Source organism: Salvelinus sp. IW2-2015, linkage group LG30 (genome assembly GCF_002910315.2).
Source record: "Salvelinus sp. IW2-2015 linkage group LG30, ASM291031v2, whole genome shotgun sequence".
NCBI lineage: Eukaryota > Metazoa > Chordata > Actinopteri > Salmoniformes > Salmonidae > Salvelinus > Salvelinus sp. IW2-2015.
In genome coordinates, this window is record NC_036869.1 from 11,156,570 (window position 1) to 11,175,846 (window position 19,277).

At 40.0% G+C, this 19,277-nt stretch overlaps 1 protein-coding gene across 1 annotated transcript; it reads left to right on the forward strand.

The window, feature by feature from the left end:
• The first annotated feature begins 1,117 nt into the window (after nt 1-1,117).
• Nucleotides 1,118-17,784, forward strand: LOC139023268 (piggyBac transposable element-derived protein 4-like). Its single transcript, XM_070436026.1, has 3 exons — nt 1,118-1,137; nt 16,175-17,643; nt 17,747-17,784. Exons 1-3 carry the CDS (start codon nt 1,118-1,120, stop codon nt 17,782-17,784), a joined length of 1,527 nt encoding a protein of 508 aa, XP_070292127.1.
• Nucleotides 17,785-19,277: the final 1,493 nt, after the last annotated feature.

The following is a 19,277-nucleotide window of genomic DNA, read 5'->3' on the forward strand; positions in this document are numbered from 1 at the left end:
AAATACCAAAAGATCGTTTTTGAGTCATTCACTTTTGATCAGAAGAAGAATTTATTTGATTCACATGTATTATTTCTGTTGACAGATGTGGCATACAACGATTGGTGTTTTGCATAATTAATCTATTTTCAGACTTTTACAGTAAATATTCTGAAGGATAGTAAAGATACGGGAAAACTCCTGGAATATTTGATTTTATTTGCATCCCCATTAGCTGACGCATTGACGACAGCTAGTTTTCCACACAATGAAAATGACATTGCAGACTAAATACATAACAATTTACAGTTATATTTGTTAGGCTTTAAAGATGTTATAAATCCATAGATACCACATATTCACTTTCTTGCTTCTAACCTTTTATTCCAGTCAACTTTCAGTCTCACACGACAGAAACGTCATCATTAGCTCTCACAAAACACTTCAAAACTGTATTTAAACAACATGCAGCGCGGTTTTCACAGTCTAAACTGTGGATGCCACTTCAACTATACATTTTTTAAAACTAATTTAAAGGGATATTTCGGGATTTGGGGAATTAAGAACAAACTCATGGATACCATTTTTATGTCTCTGCATGCAGTTTGACAGAAGTTGAAAGAGGAATATTGATAGAGTAGCGCAATTGGTAGAAGTCTCCAGGAACTATTAGCTAGATAGTCTCAAAAGCAGGGAAATAGACCTTCTAACTATGCCACATGGCTGGTCATTTATAGTCTTACAAAGCTATACATAGTCATCTCTATTTTATGAATGTGTTAATTTTACTGATAATCGTAAGAAACAAGATTCTATCCACCCTCATAGTCTGTCCCATTGCCGCATAGAGATGTATATGGATCGCAACGTTGTATCTGTCTCAATGGTCCTGCCCGTGCGCTCAGAGAAGCCATAATGGGACAGATACAGCGTTGCAATCGTTATACATCTCTATGTGATAACGGGACAGAATATGTGGAAGTGGATAGAATCAAATTTTTTGTAGTTAGGTCTATTTCTCTGCTTTTGAAAGSAGCTGGCTAGTAGTTCCTGGAGACTTCCAGCAATTACGCTGAGCTAATGATATGCTACCTTAAACGTCCTTCAAACTGCACGCAGAGATATAAAAATAGTATCCATGAGTCTGTCGGACTCTGGGTAAGTAGTTTTTTTTCTTCTCCAAATTCCAAAGTATCCCTTTAAGTTGTCAAAGTTTGACATGCAAGGCAGTATAGCAAGCTAATGGTGCTTTTCATCAAAAGGTGATGGTGCTTTTCATCAAAAGGTGATCTCAGCTCAAGCTTTATCACAGTGCCCTCTGTCACTGTCTCTAATTAGCCAGGTTTCACTTTCACTTTAGTGAAAAAATAAAATCCAATTCACAGCTATCATTCAGCAGCCTAAAGCCTACAGCCATTAGTGCTGAATGGTGGGGAGAGAAAATGAGGGGGTTATGGGGTTCAAATGAACAGGCCATTACACAAGCACACATGCACACTCGTACAGAAGATGAAGGGGTTCAAATGAACAGGCCATTACTTTGATAAGGACAAGGGGTCACTGTAATTAAGGCAATGGTGGGTGGGTCCTGTGTTTAGAGGGAGAGACACACACACACACACACACACACACAGAGGAGAAGCAGTCCGGTAATGATGTTTCCTCTGGTCTCAGAGTGCTGGATGTTCTAATGGGGCTTTCAGCCCTGATTCTTCCCAAATTCAGGTACACTAATGACTACAATTAAGAAATTATATAAGGGAGAGTAGGAAGTGTATCCTGCTTACTGCTTTTCTATAAAAAAAACTATTGGTGGCTATTAACAGTCTAGACTGGGTTGAAGACTTGAAGCAGTACTGTTTGTACTCTTGCTCTATCCTGTCTACTGCTAGGTTTTCCCCCTCATCACCCCATGTACTGTCGCTAGTGAAAGTCTACACACCCCTTGCACAGTCTTCACATTTTGCTYACTTAAAATTACATTTAAAAAAGGAATGCATTTGATTTATTTTCCAGTCGAATTTGGAAAWTTCTCTAAATATTTTCTTTAATTTGTAAAACGTGGAGTTGGTTGTGTATATGAGTAGGAACAAAATATAATTTTAATACATTTTTTATGTAATTTTAAGGTATCAAAATGTTAAAACTGTGCAAGGGGTGTGTAGACTTTCACTAGGCACTGTATGTGTCATGACTTCCGCCGAAGTCGGTCCCTCTCCTTGTTCGGGCGGCGTTCGGCGGTCGACGTCACCGGTCTTCTAGCCATCGCCGATCCACTTTTCATTTTCCATTTGTTTTGTCTTGTCTTCCCACACACCTGGTTTCAAGTCCATCATTACATGTTGTGTATTTAACCCTCMGTTCCCCCCATGTCCTTGTCCGGAATTGTTTATTGTAGTGCTTGTGCACGTTATGCTGGTGTGTAACGGGTTTTGTTTACCCATTGATTTATTGTTCTGTTTACGGTGGTTTTGTTTATTAAACTGCGCCGTTGTAAATCAGGTTTTGCTCTCCTGCGCCTGACTTCTCTGCCGCCAGTATGCACCCCCCACAGTATGTCACTTTTGAGTGATGAGTGGGGTTATGAAGGGATAAATTCTCTCCTGGTACATGACATGACATGTCCAAAGGGAGAAGACAGATTGCAGTAGAAATCAGTTCCTGAGACAAAGTGTCCATACAGTGAAGTGACACTGTATTGTATGAAACTGGCACTGGCACTGCTGTGTTGTATAAAACATGGGGAATAGACACCAGTGACTGGTACCATTGATTACTACAGCACAAGAAATTGCGGTGTAGATATTGGGGAAAACAAACATTTTTTACATTTAAAATGCTGTTCCTGCAATTCTACACAGTTTGACATAACTATATTGAGGTGTATTTTGAAAACACAGTATAAGTGGAAAGATAAGTGGAAGGCCCCCCAATCATCAGAAATATAAACATTTTGCCATGGGACAGAGAAYAAAATGAAAAATGTGCAGTTTTATAATGCTTTCTACACATTTTGTAATGAGTCATATAAAAAAAWATATATATATATAGTTTTACAGCTAATTCCTTCAATTATACAAATTTTACCATGGGGCACTGAGAAAAATGTGTTGCTTTATATCTTATCTCATGCTATTCTTCACATTTTGCCATGAGGATGAYAGAAATTGTAACTGTAATATCTCACTTTTAAAACTTAATACCCATATATTACCCAAATAATGTTGTTGACTCATCCTATAATCATATTTGTGGACAAAGCATACATTGGAGAAAACCTCAAACTTCTATCTCAAACAGTTTAAAAAATGCTTGATATTTCCTCATAGAGGAGGATGAGCTGGCCAATCAGCTGTCTACTTTTTTTATCACCGGTATACGCCAACACCATTCTGTTGTTGGGGTACGCCCATACCCTTCTAACACATAAAAGCTGCTTTTTAACATACTTAATTAAAAACATTTGTCAGGAAAACTATTTCACTCATATTGTAATTAATTATAGGTCATACTGTATATCATAGAAATCTGGAAACACTGGACAGTTACTRTAAAGGTCGAATATGGGCTTTAAACTATATAACTGATCAATGAACCATCATACCAGGTCATTTAATGCTTAAAACCCCCKAAAAAGTGGTCCTGTGAAGCTAAGTTGGTAGAGCACGTTGCTTACAATGCCAGGGTTGTGTGTTTGATTCCTGCTGGGGGAGCAGTGTGAGAAAATGGATGCATTCACTACCAATGTTACCTAAAATAAAAATTGCCACTGAGCACATTTTAGGTCTGCTGAGCGCAAAGTTGAATGTTGTGAAATTTCTGTGCAACTTCCAACATGCGTTTACTGTGAACAGGCTGTACCCGCTTAAATTTACAGTTTTAACAGTGGCCAAGTGGGTAACTGTGGCTATTTGATCAAAATGTATGCTTACCAGAGTGGCCTACCATCAGCAACAATGGAGAAAATGGATCCCATAACATTTTAACATGGTAATAGCTGTTCTATAATTCAACACAGTAGCAGCCAATGTAGGTCTACATTATATGAGTCTTTTGAAAAAAAACATGCAGGGCTTGACATTAACCTGTTTATCCACTTGTCCTTCAAACAAGGAGGTGACTGAAAATGCTGTTGTGTTGTTTGATGCAATTTCCATACCAGTATTACAGAGAATCAGACAAATTATGCTACCTTCTGCCTATTGGCTATTTAGCTTATTCAAGCCTGTCTAAAAATACAACAATTCCCCTTTAAGACAAAAAAAGCTCCTGATTTCTTTTCAAACATGTCTAGAAAGGTATACGTTTTGAGCTCTTGTAGGAAGCAATCACTCTTATTATTGACTATAACTGGGCTAATAGCTCACTAACTAGCAAAGGATATGAACTAAATGTGCACACGTGGCTACATGCAGCTCTTGCTCTGATCTCAAAACAAGGGAATCTACTCACGACCGCTCATGCTATAAACCAGGGGTGGGCAATTCCAGTCCTTGAGGTCCTGATTGGTGTCACAGTTTTGCCCCAGCCACAGCTAACACACCTGACTCCAATAATCACCTAATCATGATCTTCAGTTCAGAATGCAGTTTTATTAATCAGCTGTGTTTGCTGGAGAAAAAGTGTGACACCAATCAGGCCCTCGAGGACTGGAGTTGCCCACCCCTGCTGTAAACACAATCCAGTTCAAAGTAAATAGCACATATCCATATGTGATTGGGGACACTGCTCTGTGTAGGGTGCCGTCTTTCGGATGGGACGTTAAACGGGTGTCCTGACTCTCTGAGGTCATTAAAGATCCCATGGCACTTATRGTAAGAGTAGGGGTGTTAACCCCGGTGTCCTGGCTAAATTCCCAATCTGGCCCTCAACCATCACGGTCACCTAATAATCCCCAGTTTACAATTGGCTCATTCATCCCCCTCCTCTCCCCTGTAACTATTCCCCAGGTCGTTGCTGCAAATGAGAATGTGTTCTCAGTCAACTTACCTGGTAAAATAACGGATAAATAAAATAAATAAATATATGTGACCCGATTCAGGAAACTAGGCGTATGTCGCAAGTCATGACTTCACAGTTGAGCCGTTTGAAAGTAAAAATATTTTTTATCCAAATGTGTTTTTTGGTGGAAATGCCTTCTCGAACATGTGAACTTTCATTGCATACTACAGTACTAAACTATATTCAGTTGCCCAGGGATATCCTCCTTGCTACCAAGGGTTGGCAGCACTACAATATGTGTATGATAAAGCATCAAGCATTACCAATGGAATATCCAATAACCATCCACACACACCATAAGATTGTGGAGTTGATAGAACAGGGAAAATGTGTTCTAAGTAATGCTAGAACCTTGGAATATATGACCCCGTTGACTGACCCAGACGTTTCTATTAAGCGATGTGCTACAGTAAACCCAGCTGAAAGAGTTCATCTGGACTTTGAAGCGCAAGCACATAATTGTGTAGCGGAATCCCTGATGTTTACCAAACTCAGGCCAGACCTAGAGTCTACCCCATTACTAAACATAGTTGGTTCTTACTTGAAAGAATATTTTGTAGATGGATCCTGTTATAAGGAACATACAGGAAATCACACGGGATATGTTGTTGTGCAAAAACAGGGAAGACAATTTACTGAAGTAAAAATAGAATACTGTCCACAACCATACTCAGCCTAGTTCGCTGAATTAAATGCACGTATTGCCGCATGCACACTAGGTAGAGGAAAAATTGTAAATATATATATACTGACTCAGCATAAGCACATGGAGTGTGTCACCTATTTGGAGCAGTTTGGAAACAGTGAGGATTCAAGAAAAGTGATGGAACACCCATACAACACCACAAGCAGATTGTTAAATTAATGACAGCATTGATGTACCCCACAAAACTGGCAATCGTAAAGTGTAAAGCACAATAAAAGGGTAACGATTTTGTTATTAGAAGTAATAATGTGGCAGATGAAGCGACTAAAAAGGTATCAAAATGCACCATCCCAATATTAACGGCACCAATGGTTATCATTGAATCTGCACCACAACCAGAAGACATTAGAATGCAGGAATGAGCAGGGACTTATGAACAATCAATGTGGCACCAGAGAGAGGCAACCAAAGATATGTAGGGACTATGGAGATCCCATGATGGGACCATAGTGGCACTTACTATGTTACTTAATCTACTAATTACTGATGTGCATGGTTTTGACCATTGCGCAAGTGGGAATATTTTTTTAAAGCAAGGCTACTGGTCACCATACCTACAAAATGTGAGGTATGTGCGCAAAACAACGATCGAAAGGTAAGGGAAGACCCCCATGAAATTGACAAAAATGAATGGCAAATTATTGCCATTGGGCGAACCATATACACAATCGCAAATACCACTCAAATGGATGACAGTTCATCCAAACCATATGGCAAGTGGAATATGGCAAATGCCAAGTGTCATACCCCAAAAATCCCAAAGATGGCGAGCACGCTCCACTGTAGATTTTCATATGGCAAATGGTCACAAAGTCAAGACCCAAGGGTGACATTTTGAAAATACTAAAAAATAGACATTTAAAACCTCTAAAAAAGTGCTTTTGGACCGTTTTTCTGTTTTTTTGTTGTTGTTTTTTGTCAATTATACGTATGTAATAACCGCATGAACATATATTTGTGTTATTTTATTGAGTTTGTCCATAAGGCCTATGTTTTGTCCATTTGCAATATATGATCATAGGAAGTCAGCTTCCGAACCCAAAAGTCAGTGGCCAAATGGCATAAGAAATGTCCAAATGCCATATATACGAAAGTACCAAATCAGGATGTTATGTCCATTTGCCATATATGATCATAGGAATTCGGCTTCCAAACCCAAAAGTCAGTGAACTATGTCCAAATGGCATAAGAAATGTACAAAGGGCATGTATACTGACCAAATGATATATATCACTATGTTAAGCCCTGAATCAACTTAGAAGGTCTATTTGTCATGGTTGATCATAGGAAGTCATATGAAGTAAACATTTGGTGCAATGAGAGAGGAGTGGGACTCCGAAATGTCCAAAATGACCCTATTGGATGGGCCCGGGTGGTGGGTACACCCCACCCATGGACCCTTGCACTCCCCTAGTCATTAAGAACCATTTAAAAAAATTGCTCAGCTGTCCATTTGCAATGTCTTACAATGGGCATTTACCATCACGAATTGGACATGCTCTAATATACTGCAGAAATGCCCAATTGACTGGCCCGTTGAACTCGGATGGTTGATCAGTGATAGTTGTTCCTCTCCATCGCTCATTGGTGTTGATTTCAGCCTGTTCATCTGGTGATGGTAAATCCCTCATTAAAAACATTGGAAATGTACTGTCCATTTGCAATATCTTACAATGGGAATTTACCGTCACAAATTTGACATGCTCTAATATACTGCAAAAATGCACAATTGACTGGCCCGTTGAACTCGGGATGGCCGGGCAGTGATAGTGGTTCCTCTCCATCGCTCGTTGGTGTTGATTTCAGCATGTCCATTTGGTCATGGTAAATCCCTCAATAAAAACATTGGACATTTACTGTCCATTTGCAATGTCTTACAATGGGTATTTACCATCAAGAATTTGACATGCTCTAATATACTGCAGAAATGCTCAAATGACTGGCCCGTTGAACTCGGGATGGCCGGGCAGTGATAGTGGTTTCTCTCCATCGCTCGTTGGTGTTGATTTCAGCCTGTCAATTTGGTGATGGTTCATCACTGTTTAAACTTATTGGAAATGGACAAAGTCAGCCATCAAGTCAGCGTCCATCAATCAATAAGATATCATTCTGACACCAAACTGATACATACGGACACCAAAACCACTTTGTCCAACATGTTTAGATGCCAACTATCACATATTTCAGACCAGGCCCAAAATTCACAGCGCCTTCTGTTTAAACATAATAAATAATAATAAAAACCATAATAAAAACTTAAAACACGTAGTTACATTCTAGCTGTGGGTCCAGTTCTGACATTATGTGTAGGCCTAGCTGAGGCGACCCCAAATCCCGGGTTTTGGCTCGATAAGTAATTCGGAGCCTGAGCAGCGACCTTAATTAGTGCTGCACTTTTTCCAGGCGTTGCTACGGGGTCTCTGAATGAGCTATCGGACAGAAATGTTGGGGTCTGTCTCTATGGGCCGAGGCGGCTTCAATGCACCTAGTCTTGTGATTCTGGGACTTTTCTAAATGTCGTAATTTTCGTGATGTTCAAAATGAATTGAATTCATTGCAAATGGACGAGGCTGTTTTTCGGCCTGCAAACCTTCTAGAGCCACATAACTCACCATGCAATATCGACTTAAGCTCTAGAACATGTACACTTGAAGTCGGAAGTTTACATACACTTAGGTTGGAGTCATTAAAACTCATTTTTCAACCACTCCACAAATTTCTTGTTAATTATCTAAATATAGTTTTGGCAAGTTGGTTAGGACATCTACTTTGTGCATGACACAATTAATTTTTGCAACAATTGTTTACAGACAGATTATTTCACTTATAATTCACTGTATCACAATTCCAGTGGGTCAGAAGTTTACATACACTAAGTTGACTGTGCCTTTAAACAGCTTGGAAAATTCCCGAAAAATATTTAACGGCTTTAGAAGCTTCTGGTAGGCTAATTGACATCATTTGAATAATTGGACGTGTACCAATGGAATTATTTCAAGGCCTACCTTCAAACACAGTGCCTCTTTGCTTGACATCATTGGAAAATCTAAAGAAATCAGCCAAGACCTCAGAAAAACAATTGTAGACCTCCACAAGTCTGGTTCATACTTGGGAGCAATTTCCAAACGCCTAAAGGTTTGTTTTTTTAATTCTTTTTTTATTTCACCTTTATTTAACCAGGTAGGCTAGTTGAGTACAAGTTGTGGCAAAATGGCTTAAGGACAACAAAGTCAAGATATTGGAGTGGCCATCATAAAGCCCTGACCTCAATCCTATAGAAGATTTGTGGGCAGAACTGAAAAAGCGTGTGCGGGCAAGGAGGCCTACAAACCTGACTCAGTTACACCAGCTCTGTCAGGAGGAAAGGGCCAAAATTCACCCAACTTATTGGGGGAAGCTTGTGGAAGGCTACCCGAAAAGTTTGACCCAAGATTAACAATTTAAGGCAATGCTACCAAATACTAATTGAGTGTATGTAAACTTCTGACCCATTGGAAATGTGATGAAAGAAATAAAAGTTGAAATAAATCATTATCTCTACTATTATTCTGACATTTCACATTTCACTTAATATAAAGTGGTGATCCTAACTGACCTAAGACAGGGAATTTTTACGAGGATTAAATGTCAGGAATTGTGAAAAACTGAGTTTAAATGTATTTGGCTAAGGTGTATGTAAACTTCCAACTTCAACTTTATGTCCGTTGTTTCATTAAATGTTCACTCCCTGTACTGTACTTGCTTCTCATCTCCAGCGTCTGTCCGTTACAGAATGCTGACACCACTATTTGAAGCATCAGGGAGTTCGTGTTTTTTGTTTTTGGTGTTGACCTCGGGTCCGGGTGCCATTGCCGATGGAACCGGGGGTGCCTCAGTTGGCTCGTCGGTCTTCCATGCGTTAGCTGGCTCGACGTTTTCCTAGCCTCGGTTGGCTCGGCAGGCTCCCATCCCATGTCATGCTTCAGCCGGCTCGTTGGGCTCCCACGCCTCAGCCAGCTCATCAGGCTCCCATCACACATCACGCCTCAGCGGAATCGTCAGGCTTTCATTGTCGTAATGTCATTTTGTTCCCCCTGTCCAGACGCTGTTCCTGTTTTGTTATATGTCAGTTGTTTCATAAAATTTTACCTCACTGTACTTGCTTCTCGTCTCCAGTGTCTGTCCTTACAGATACGTTACGTTTCGTATGTATATATTACTTTGTGGATGTCCATCACCCATTTCATATGATATGTTACGAATTACAATTCATATTATATGTTATGAATTTGCAAAATGTATGATATGTTATGAAATTATAGCTAGGTACCTAGGTGGCTAATGCTATTTAGCTGGCTAACGTTAGCTAGGCTAGGGATTAGGGTTAGTAGTTAGAGTTAAGGTTAAGGTTAAGTTTAGGAGTTCGGTTAAAGGGATATGATTAGGGGAAGGGTTAGCTGAAAGGGATAAATCTTCTTTGGGATCGGTGTCCCGTCCACGGGACGGTTAAGCTAACGTAGGCTTTTGTGATTAACCTGTCTCACTCCCCCGTTCCGCTAGCGGAACTCCTCCCACATTCCACTGAAAAGGCAGAGCGCGAAATTCAAAATCTATTTTTTTTTAATATTTAACTTTCACACATTAACAAGTCCAATACAGCATATGAAAGGTACACATCTTGTGAATCAAGCCAACATGTCCGATTTTTAAAATGTTTTACAGGGAAGACAAAATATGTAAATCTATTAGCTAACCACGTTAGCAAAAGACACCACTTTTCTAACTACATCAGTTTTTTACTCCATCACCAGCTATCACTAATTCGACCAAATAAAGATATATATAGCCACTAACCAAGAAACAACTNCTATCACTAATTCGACCAAATAAAGATATATATAGCCACTAACCAAGAAACAACTTCATAAGATGACAGTCTGATAACATATTTATTGTATAGCATATGTTTTTTTTGAAAAATGTGCATATTTATGGTATAAATCATAAATTACATTTCAGCTACAATCAGAAATTGCACCGAAAGCAGCCATAACATTTACAGACACCAACGTCAAATACCTAATTACTCCTCATAAAACATTTCTGAGAAATACATACTGTGCAGCAATTGAAAAAAAGGGTTCTTGTGATTCCAGACAATATTTCCGATTTATTAAATGTTTTACAGCGAAAACAAAATGTAGCGCTATATTAGCATAGCCACAATAGCCAGACACACTTGGGCGCGCACGACCAGTTGACATCCACGACAGATATATGAAATAACATTATAAATTGGGTCTTACTTTTGCTGATCTTTCATCAGAATGTTGATCAAGGTGTCCTTTGTCCAGATGAGTCGTTGTTTGGATTCAGAATGGCAACTTTCCCTCTTCATTTAGCATAGGTACTGGTCGACTGGCACGGATCTGTCCAACGTAAAAAAAAGTCCGAGAACGGAACACGGCAAAACTCCCGAAAAAAATTAAAATAATCTGATTAAACTATATTGAAAAAACATACATTACGATGATATGGTCACATTTATCAAATAAAATCCGAGCCGGAGATTGTTGACGTCCGAAACGGCAGCAAAACAGAACGCAATCTTACTTCCAAGTCGCGCGCTTCAGAGTTCCGGAAGTGGACGGTCACGTCAAAGAAATAGCTTTTATTCCACCTCAGAACAAGATGAACACAAAATGTCTTCTCTCACATCCTCTTGAGACCCAGAGGAAGGCGTATGAAGTGTACGTAGGGTCATACGTATCATGACCATGTATAGGCATAACGTTGAAGAGAGCATAGATTTCTGACATTCTACTTCCTGGTCAGGGAAAGTGCTGCCAAATGACTTCTGTTCCACTCAGAGAAAAAATTCAAACGTTTTTAGAAACTAGAGGTTGTTTTCTATCCAATAGTAATAATAATATGCATATTGTACGAGCAAGAATTGAGTACGAGGCCGTTTAAATTGCATACGATTTTTCCCAAAGTGAAAACAGCACCCCCTGGTCCTCATCAGATCAGCACAGAAGGACAGCATAAGATGGGGAAGTTTAGAGGCACACGTGAGACCACATGGCACATGGCACCTCTCAAGGATTTAAAACATTCATATGGTTGTTTATAATCTATTCGATATTTATATGGGGTCTCTAACTTCTGTGCTTCCACCCGTACATCTAATTCTTGACACAATTTTCCCCAGCCTGTTTGGTTGTAGAATCTTTTATAGTGTGAATTTCCCAAATTTGGCAAACATTCAGCTGGACAATTTGAGAAGATCAGAAAGGCCTTCTAAACTTCTCAAATAGCAAAACTTTTGATTAAAGTCAGCACAGTCCCTATAATCATATGTATTAGGTACCACCACTAATTCTTTCAGTGGAGATGGCACACACAATAAGCAATTTGTCTGTCTTAATTTAGATGCTGTATATTGAGCCCATTCATACCAGTCATTTTCTTCAGCTTCCCTCCATAGTTGTACTTTTACCAGATCACTGTTAGGGGGACCATGAGAGGGCAGAGAAGTCAGTTGTGGGGAAATCCCATCCATTTCCTGTTGTTTCTCCTTCTCCTGCATCATTGCCTGCCTTTGGGGTATATGCCAGAGTAGATATCCCATCAATAACAGTGCACATGTCACTCTCCCCCCTCCTATGATTCTCTGGGTGTTCAGGAAGGAGTGCCTGTTGACTCTCAGTAATTGCATTTTGGTCCTCTTCTCCCTCTGCTTCTTCCTGGCTCCTGTCTGATGTCTCAATATCCTCAGCTTCCTCATGGCTCGCTGGTGCAGTGGTTTAGATGGTACCACGTAGTGTTTCCTTCCTTCCTTCTTTTACCATTTACCTTCTTCATCATATCCACATAGTCTGTTACTAAATGTCGAAATGGCACTCCTGGGACTGGTATATGACCTATGGGTGTGGTTATTCCCTACATTAGGGACGCCGATGGCATTACCCATATGGTTGATGAGGATCTCCATATTGCAAATGTACGGTCCCTTACTAGACATCCGCAAGTGTTATTAAAATAGGCCAATGGCCTTTGGTCATGCCCCAGCGCCATATTTTCTGGGAAGTCATCAAATAAAGTCTCTTGGACATTTAATTTCTGTTTTATAAAATCTTTAGTAAATTTTCCGRTGTTCTGGAAAATTCCACCAGTTGGCGACTGGCTGCTTATTGCAAATGGACAAAACATCACCAAACGGACATGGCCGTTTCTCCTAAATGGAAAAGACTTCGCAGACGAAACTCCGTGGACACAGGTTTGGCCAAATAGGCTTTTAGCCAACCCAGAAACAAGATGGCGTCGAGGCCGCGACGCTTTTTGAGTTAAGGCCTATTTTTTTGGATTAAAGGTGAAAACGGTAATACAGCGCTAATTTGATCACTTCGCGTCAAAGTACATAAAGCTACGGTGTAAGGAAAAAAAGAACCAGCCATTTATCTATCGTACTTTAACTTCTCTAGGCTAGGTGGGACGTTAGCGCAAAGATTCTAAATACACCATTCGTAGTATTAAACGTTCTTGTAAATACATGTATCTAACATCATTTAAAAGCTTATCTTCTTCTTAATCCAACCGTGGTGTCAGATTTCAAAAATGCTTTTCGGCGAAAGCATACCTTACGATAATCTGACGACAGCGCGCCGCACACACAAGTATAACTAGCATTTTCCAACCAAGCAGTAGCGTCACAAAAGTCAGAAATAGCAATAAAATAATKAATTACCTTTGAAGATCTTCTTCTTTTGGCAATACAAAAGGGCCAATCTTCACAATAAATGGTTGTTTTGTTCAATTAAATCCATTTTTATAGCATAACACGACACATTTTGTAAACGGCTTGTGTCATGAGTTCCGACTCCTTCAACTTTCGACGAAACAGTCGATGTAATTACTCACACTAAATGTACGTTTATCTAGTCATGGTTGATTTCATTGCAATCCTCTGTTTGTTAGTAACACAACCATACCTGATGGTTATTTTTACGGGACGTATTGACCGAAAGGAACTGATTTGAACACACCAAACAATGACCTCATTGCGCGCCAATGATATGACCAGTGCTTCTTTGATTGACTGTATTTTGTCCCAATGACCACTGATCGTCTTGAAATCTAGCTTGGTAGAGAGCCAATGAGCTGAGTTAACTTCTTGCAACTATAGGGGGTGCTGTTCTGCATTAGCATATTTGTGTCTCCAAATTAAACTGCCTCGTGCTAAATTCTTGATCGTACAATATGCATATTATTGTTATTATTGGATAGAAAACACCTTTCTAGTTTCGAAGGTCTATAGAAGTTGGAATTTGTCTCTGAGTGGTCAGCAGAACAATTTCTACAGCACTTTCATGACAGGGTTCAGATTTCAGAAATTTTTACCTCTGATCTGGGGTCTGTTTATAAGGCGACAGTGAATGCTATGAAGAAAACCGACACTGCCTACGTCTTCCTCTGGGTGTCTGTACGTTCATCACGTTTTCAATGAAAATCGATGGGACATTCACAGCCATTATAAGAAGACTAAAGAGTACAGAGACCCCCCTTTCTCAACGTGCGCCTGAAGCGTCAAGGCCATCGGACCTGCCTCGTCCAAATCGTTTCTAACCAGCAATATTTTCCGGTCATGTTTTCAGTCGTTATAGTTGTTTAAAAACATCATAATGTAGTTAATTTGAACGCGTTTATATCAATTTATATCCGTTTAGTGCGATTTTGAGGAATTTCTTTGTTGTGCGACTCTGAAAGTTTGGACACGTTTTAGGGTGTCGGTCGTTGGTGGTGGACATTTCGAAGGACAGAGGACATCATCGACCAAAAGACGTTTATAACATAGAAGGATACATTGCCCAAGCGAATCTGATGGAAGAACAGCTCACAAGTAAAGCAAATTTAATATGATAAATCGTGATTCTGTCGAAATATTTTTAAACGCATATTTCGCCATTTTGTTTCGGTATAGCTTCACTTGGCCAACCTGTATTGAAAAGTAAGGATAATTTTTAAAATGTAAATCAGCGGTTGCATTAAGAACTAATTTGGTCTTTTCGATTGCTGTCAACCCTGTATTTTTTAGTCAAGTTATTGATTAGCTTTCAATTAAACTAGATCACTCTGATAGAATGACTGTCAGACATATTGAGGCTTGATTTCCTAGTATTTTTATTGTGACCACGTTTTTGTATGGCTAAATATGCACCTTTTCGAACAACTGTATATGTATATTGTAAGATGATGTTACAGGAGTGTCATCGGAAGAATTCTGAGAAGAGTTAGTGAAAAAAATTAATATATTTTGCGGTGATTACGTTATAGCGCTCTTTGGCTGGAAATCGATGCTTTCTGGTAATGTTCTGTGCACATGTGGTATGCTAACTTATCGATTTATTGTGTTTTCCGCTTGAAAAAACGCTTAGAAAATCTGAAATATGGTCTGAAATACAAGAGATCTGGGTCTTTTCCATTGCTATGCTGTTGTCTATTTTTATGAAATGTTTGCGTCTCTATCTAGTAATTCTAGTTCGATTTTGTGATGGTGGGTGCAATTGTAAACTGTGATTGCTACCTGGAAATATGCACTTTTTTCTAACAAAAACTATCCTATACCATGAATATGTTATCAGACTGTCATCTGAAGAGGATTTTTCTTGTTAGTGGATATCAATATGCTTAGTGTGAGCCGAATGGTGATAGACCTGAAGGAGTAAAAAACTGATGGAGTTAGTAAATAGTGGTTGTATTTGTGCTAACGTGTTTGGCTAATAGATTTACATGTTTTGTCTTCCCTGTAAAACATTTTAAAAATCTGAAATGGTGGCTTTATTCAACAAGATCTGTATCTTTCATCTGGTGTCTTGGACTTGTGATTTAATGATATTTAGATGCTACTATCTACTTGTGAAGCTATGCTAGCTATGCTAATCAGTGTGTGGGGGGATGGGGGGTGCTCCCGGACCCGGGGTAGAGGCTCGTTAGAGGTTAAACGGCAATATCTAATGGTTATATCCGGGAAGACCAGCTCTTGAACGAAAGTCGTGTGTTACGCAGCCATTCGCCATTGAAATTTCTACCTGAAGGAGCCACTTTGTTTGCGCGTAGCAGTATTGAGTCGAGATCATTTTCCGTTATTTTATTGAAAGAATTATGGCAAGTAAATCTGGAAAATCAAAGGCAAAGTCCAGCTATACAGATCTACATGCAATCTGATGTATCAGATTGTGTGTCAAGTTTGAACTCCCAATTTGAGGATATGTTTTTGAAGTCGAGAAGACGCACGCAATTCTCGATTGGTAAGTAACTCTCATGCCGTTGTTTGAAAATAATACCAAAATGATTTAGTTTCCCTACTCTATATATAATCTATGTGTCTGTATATATGAGATATTTTTTACATGTATTTTATCTAAACATGGAATAGAACCACAGATCACCAAAATGATTTTGTTTCACTACTCTATATATAATCTGTGTGTCTGTGTCTTTATTTCACAGTCCCTCCGATTCTGATTGGGGGCCCCCACTGCCAAGTTGCCCATCCCCCACAGGAGCTCGTTCATCTAGCCGGACCCCTGCTGTCTCCGGCGCCACACCTACCCCCGCCCTGCCAGGTGTGAAGTCTGTGACAAAGAAGCGGAGATGGGGAAGAGATACACCTGCAATCAGAGAGGAGGAGGGTCGTTGGCACTCTGTGCTGGAGGAGGATGTGGCGCCTCCACCTCCATTATTCAGACCAAAATGGCCATCAGGACCTCAGCTGGATATGACATCCAAGTACAGCCCCATGCAACTTTTTCAGCTGTTTTTCACCTCATCTGTTGTTGATTCCCTGGTGTTGAACACTAATGAGTATGGTGCTAAGAAGCAGGCAGGCAAGAAAGAGGGATGGAAGCCCATTTCCATGTCAGATCTTTTTTGTTACCTGTCAATGGTAATTTACATGGGTCTTGTGAAGCTGAAAACCCTGAAAGACTACTGGAAAACTGCTCCCCTCTATCAACTGCCTTTCCCCTCCACTGTCATGTCATGCAAAAGGTTTCTGACAATCTCACGGGCGCTTCATATCAGTGACCCAGAAGTTGATGAGAACAACGAGAAGGCGAGAGGCACAGCAAGGTTTGATAAGCTTTGCAAAATAAAACCGCTCTACCCCAGCATCGTTGAGGCATGCAAGACTTATTTTCAGCCTGCCCAGAACCTGTCCATCGATGAGAGGATGGTAGCCTCAAAGGCCAGAATTGGCCTAAAACAATACATGCGTAACAAACCAACTAAGTGGGGTTACAAGCTGTTTGTTTTGGCTGATTCTGTGTGTGCATACACGTGCAATGTTTTTGTCTATGAGGGGAAGAACAGTTATGATTCCGTTATGCAGTTATTAGATTTTCAGCTGCTAGGGAAGGGCTACAAACCTTTTGTGGACAACTTCTACACAAGCCCTACCCTGTCTGCAGACCTGAGGAAGCTGGAGGTGTGGGCTTGTGGCACCATTCGGACCAACAGAGTGGGCTTTCCGAAGACAAAGGTGAACGACATGCCTAAGCGTGCTGAGCGGGGGACCATGAGATGGATTCGCCAAGATGGCCTGCTGTTTGTGAAGTGGATGGATACCAGAGAGGTGGTCATGTGCTCCACTATCCACAAGTCCTTCAGTGGGGATCACGTCATCAGGCGTGTGAAGGGTGCTACTGGGGCATGGACCACCAAAAATGTCCCCATTCCTTTAGCTATCAAGGACTACAACAAGAGAATGGGAGGTGTGGACCTGTCAGATGCACTGATTGGCTACTACAATGTGCTCCACAAGACAATGAAATGGTKCCAGACATTTTTCTATCATTTCATTGACATTGCTGTGGTGAATTCCTTCATCCTCCAGAAGGAAATGGCTAAGAGCTGTGGACAGCCCCACATCTCACAGCTAGCCTCCCGAGAGCTGCTCATCCAGGAGCTTGCTTGCTACAGCAAGTCTACTGCAGCACCTTCTGTCCCCTCTACCTCTGTCCCCTCTACCTCTGCCCCCTCTACCTCTGCCCCCTCTACCTCTGCACCTTCTGCTCCAACCAGTGCTGTTCACCTGCCCAGATTCATCTCTGCAGGCATGAATGTGCCTCAGGGCAAAAAGGGCACAGTGGGGAGGCGTCGATGTGTGCTTTGTCACAGGAAATGCCCCATCACCTGCACCACRTGTTCAGTAACCCTCTGCTTTACAGCAGAAAGYGACTGCTATTGGGCATGGCATCAGCAGAACAATATTATGTAGAGGACTGAGGGTCTTCACAATATTGTATATTATACATTGAATGTGTGTAAATAGTTACCCTTGTTACTTTACATTTTTTCAATTTTTCATATTTGTTTGTTTTTAAGCTACATATCCAGTTGTGGCATGTTTAAACGTATCCGTTAAGGAGGGTTTAGGAGCTCTACGTGATTTCTGTGATTTTCTGAACTCACACACACACACAGTCAACGGGGAGTGACACAGTGTGAAGCTTATAGATACACAGAGCCTGCAATAGTTACCTGCATTCAAACTATCAAAGAACCGTCAGACCTATATTGCGTGACAGTATCATACTAAATGGAGTGTCTCGGATTTATGTACAGATTTATATACGTTTTGCAAATTCATAACATATAATACGAATTGTAATTCATAACATATCACATGAAATGGTTGATGGACATCCACAAAGTAATACATACCATATGAAACGTAACGTATCATACAGTACTAAATGGAGTGTCTCGGATTTATTTACAAAATGCTCTGATATAATATAATATAACAAAATGCTCTGAGACCAGGTTTAATATAAGCATATCATTCGTTTTTTTTTATCAAGCTCTGTCAAGTTGATTGTTGATCATTTCTAGACAGCCATTTTCAAGTCTTGCCATAGATTTTCAAGTCGATTTAAGTCAAAACTGTAACTTGGCAACTCAGGAACATTCAATATCGTCTTGGTAAGCAACTCCAGTTGCTTGCCTTGTTCTTTAGGTTATTGTCCTGCTCAAAGGTGAATTCGGCTCACAGTGTCTGTTGTAAAGCAGACTGAACCGGGTTTTCCTCTAGGATTTTGACTGTTTTTAAAGCTATATTTTGTTTACTTTTATCCTAAAAAAACTCCCTTGCCAATGACAAGCATACCCAGAACATGATGCAGCCACCACCATGCTTGAAAATATGAAGAGTAGGACTCAGTGATGTGTTATGTTGGATTTTTTGCAATAAAATGCTAATTAATTACTTCAAAATCATACAATGTGATTTTCTGGATTTTTGTTTTAGATTCCGTCTCTCATAGTTGAAGTGTACCTATGATAAAAAATGACAGACCTCTACATGCTTTGTAAGTAGGAAAACCTGCAAAATCGGCAGTGTATCAAATACTTGTTCTAGCCACTATAGGTGTCCGTGTTAACTGAGGCCATATGTCATATACAAAAAAAGAAGCGTTAACCACAAAATTGTATTGCATAAAATGTTATCGGGGTCAATCTTTTTTTTAGAAGGACCCATACATTGATGAGTGACATTTCCAGGTTAGAAACACCCATAATTCTATGTTGTTGTTCTAATTTCACCTTTGCC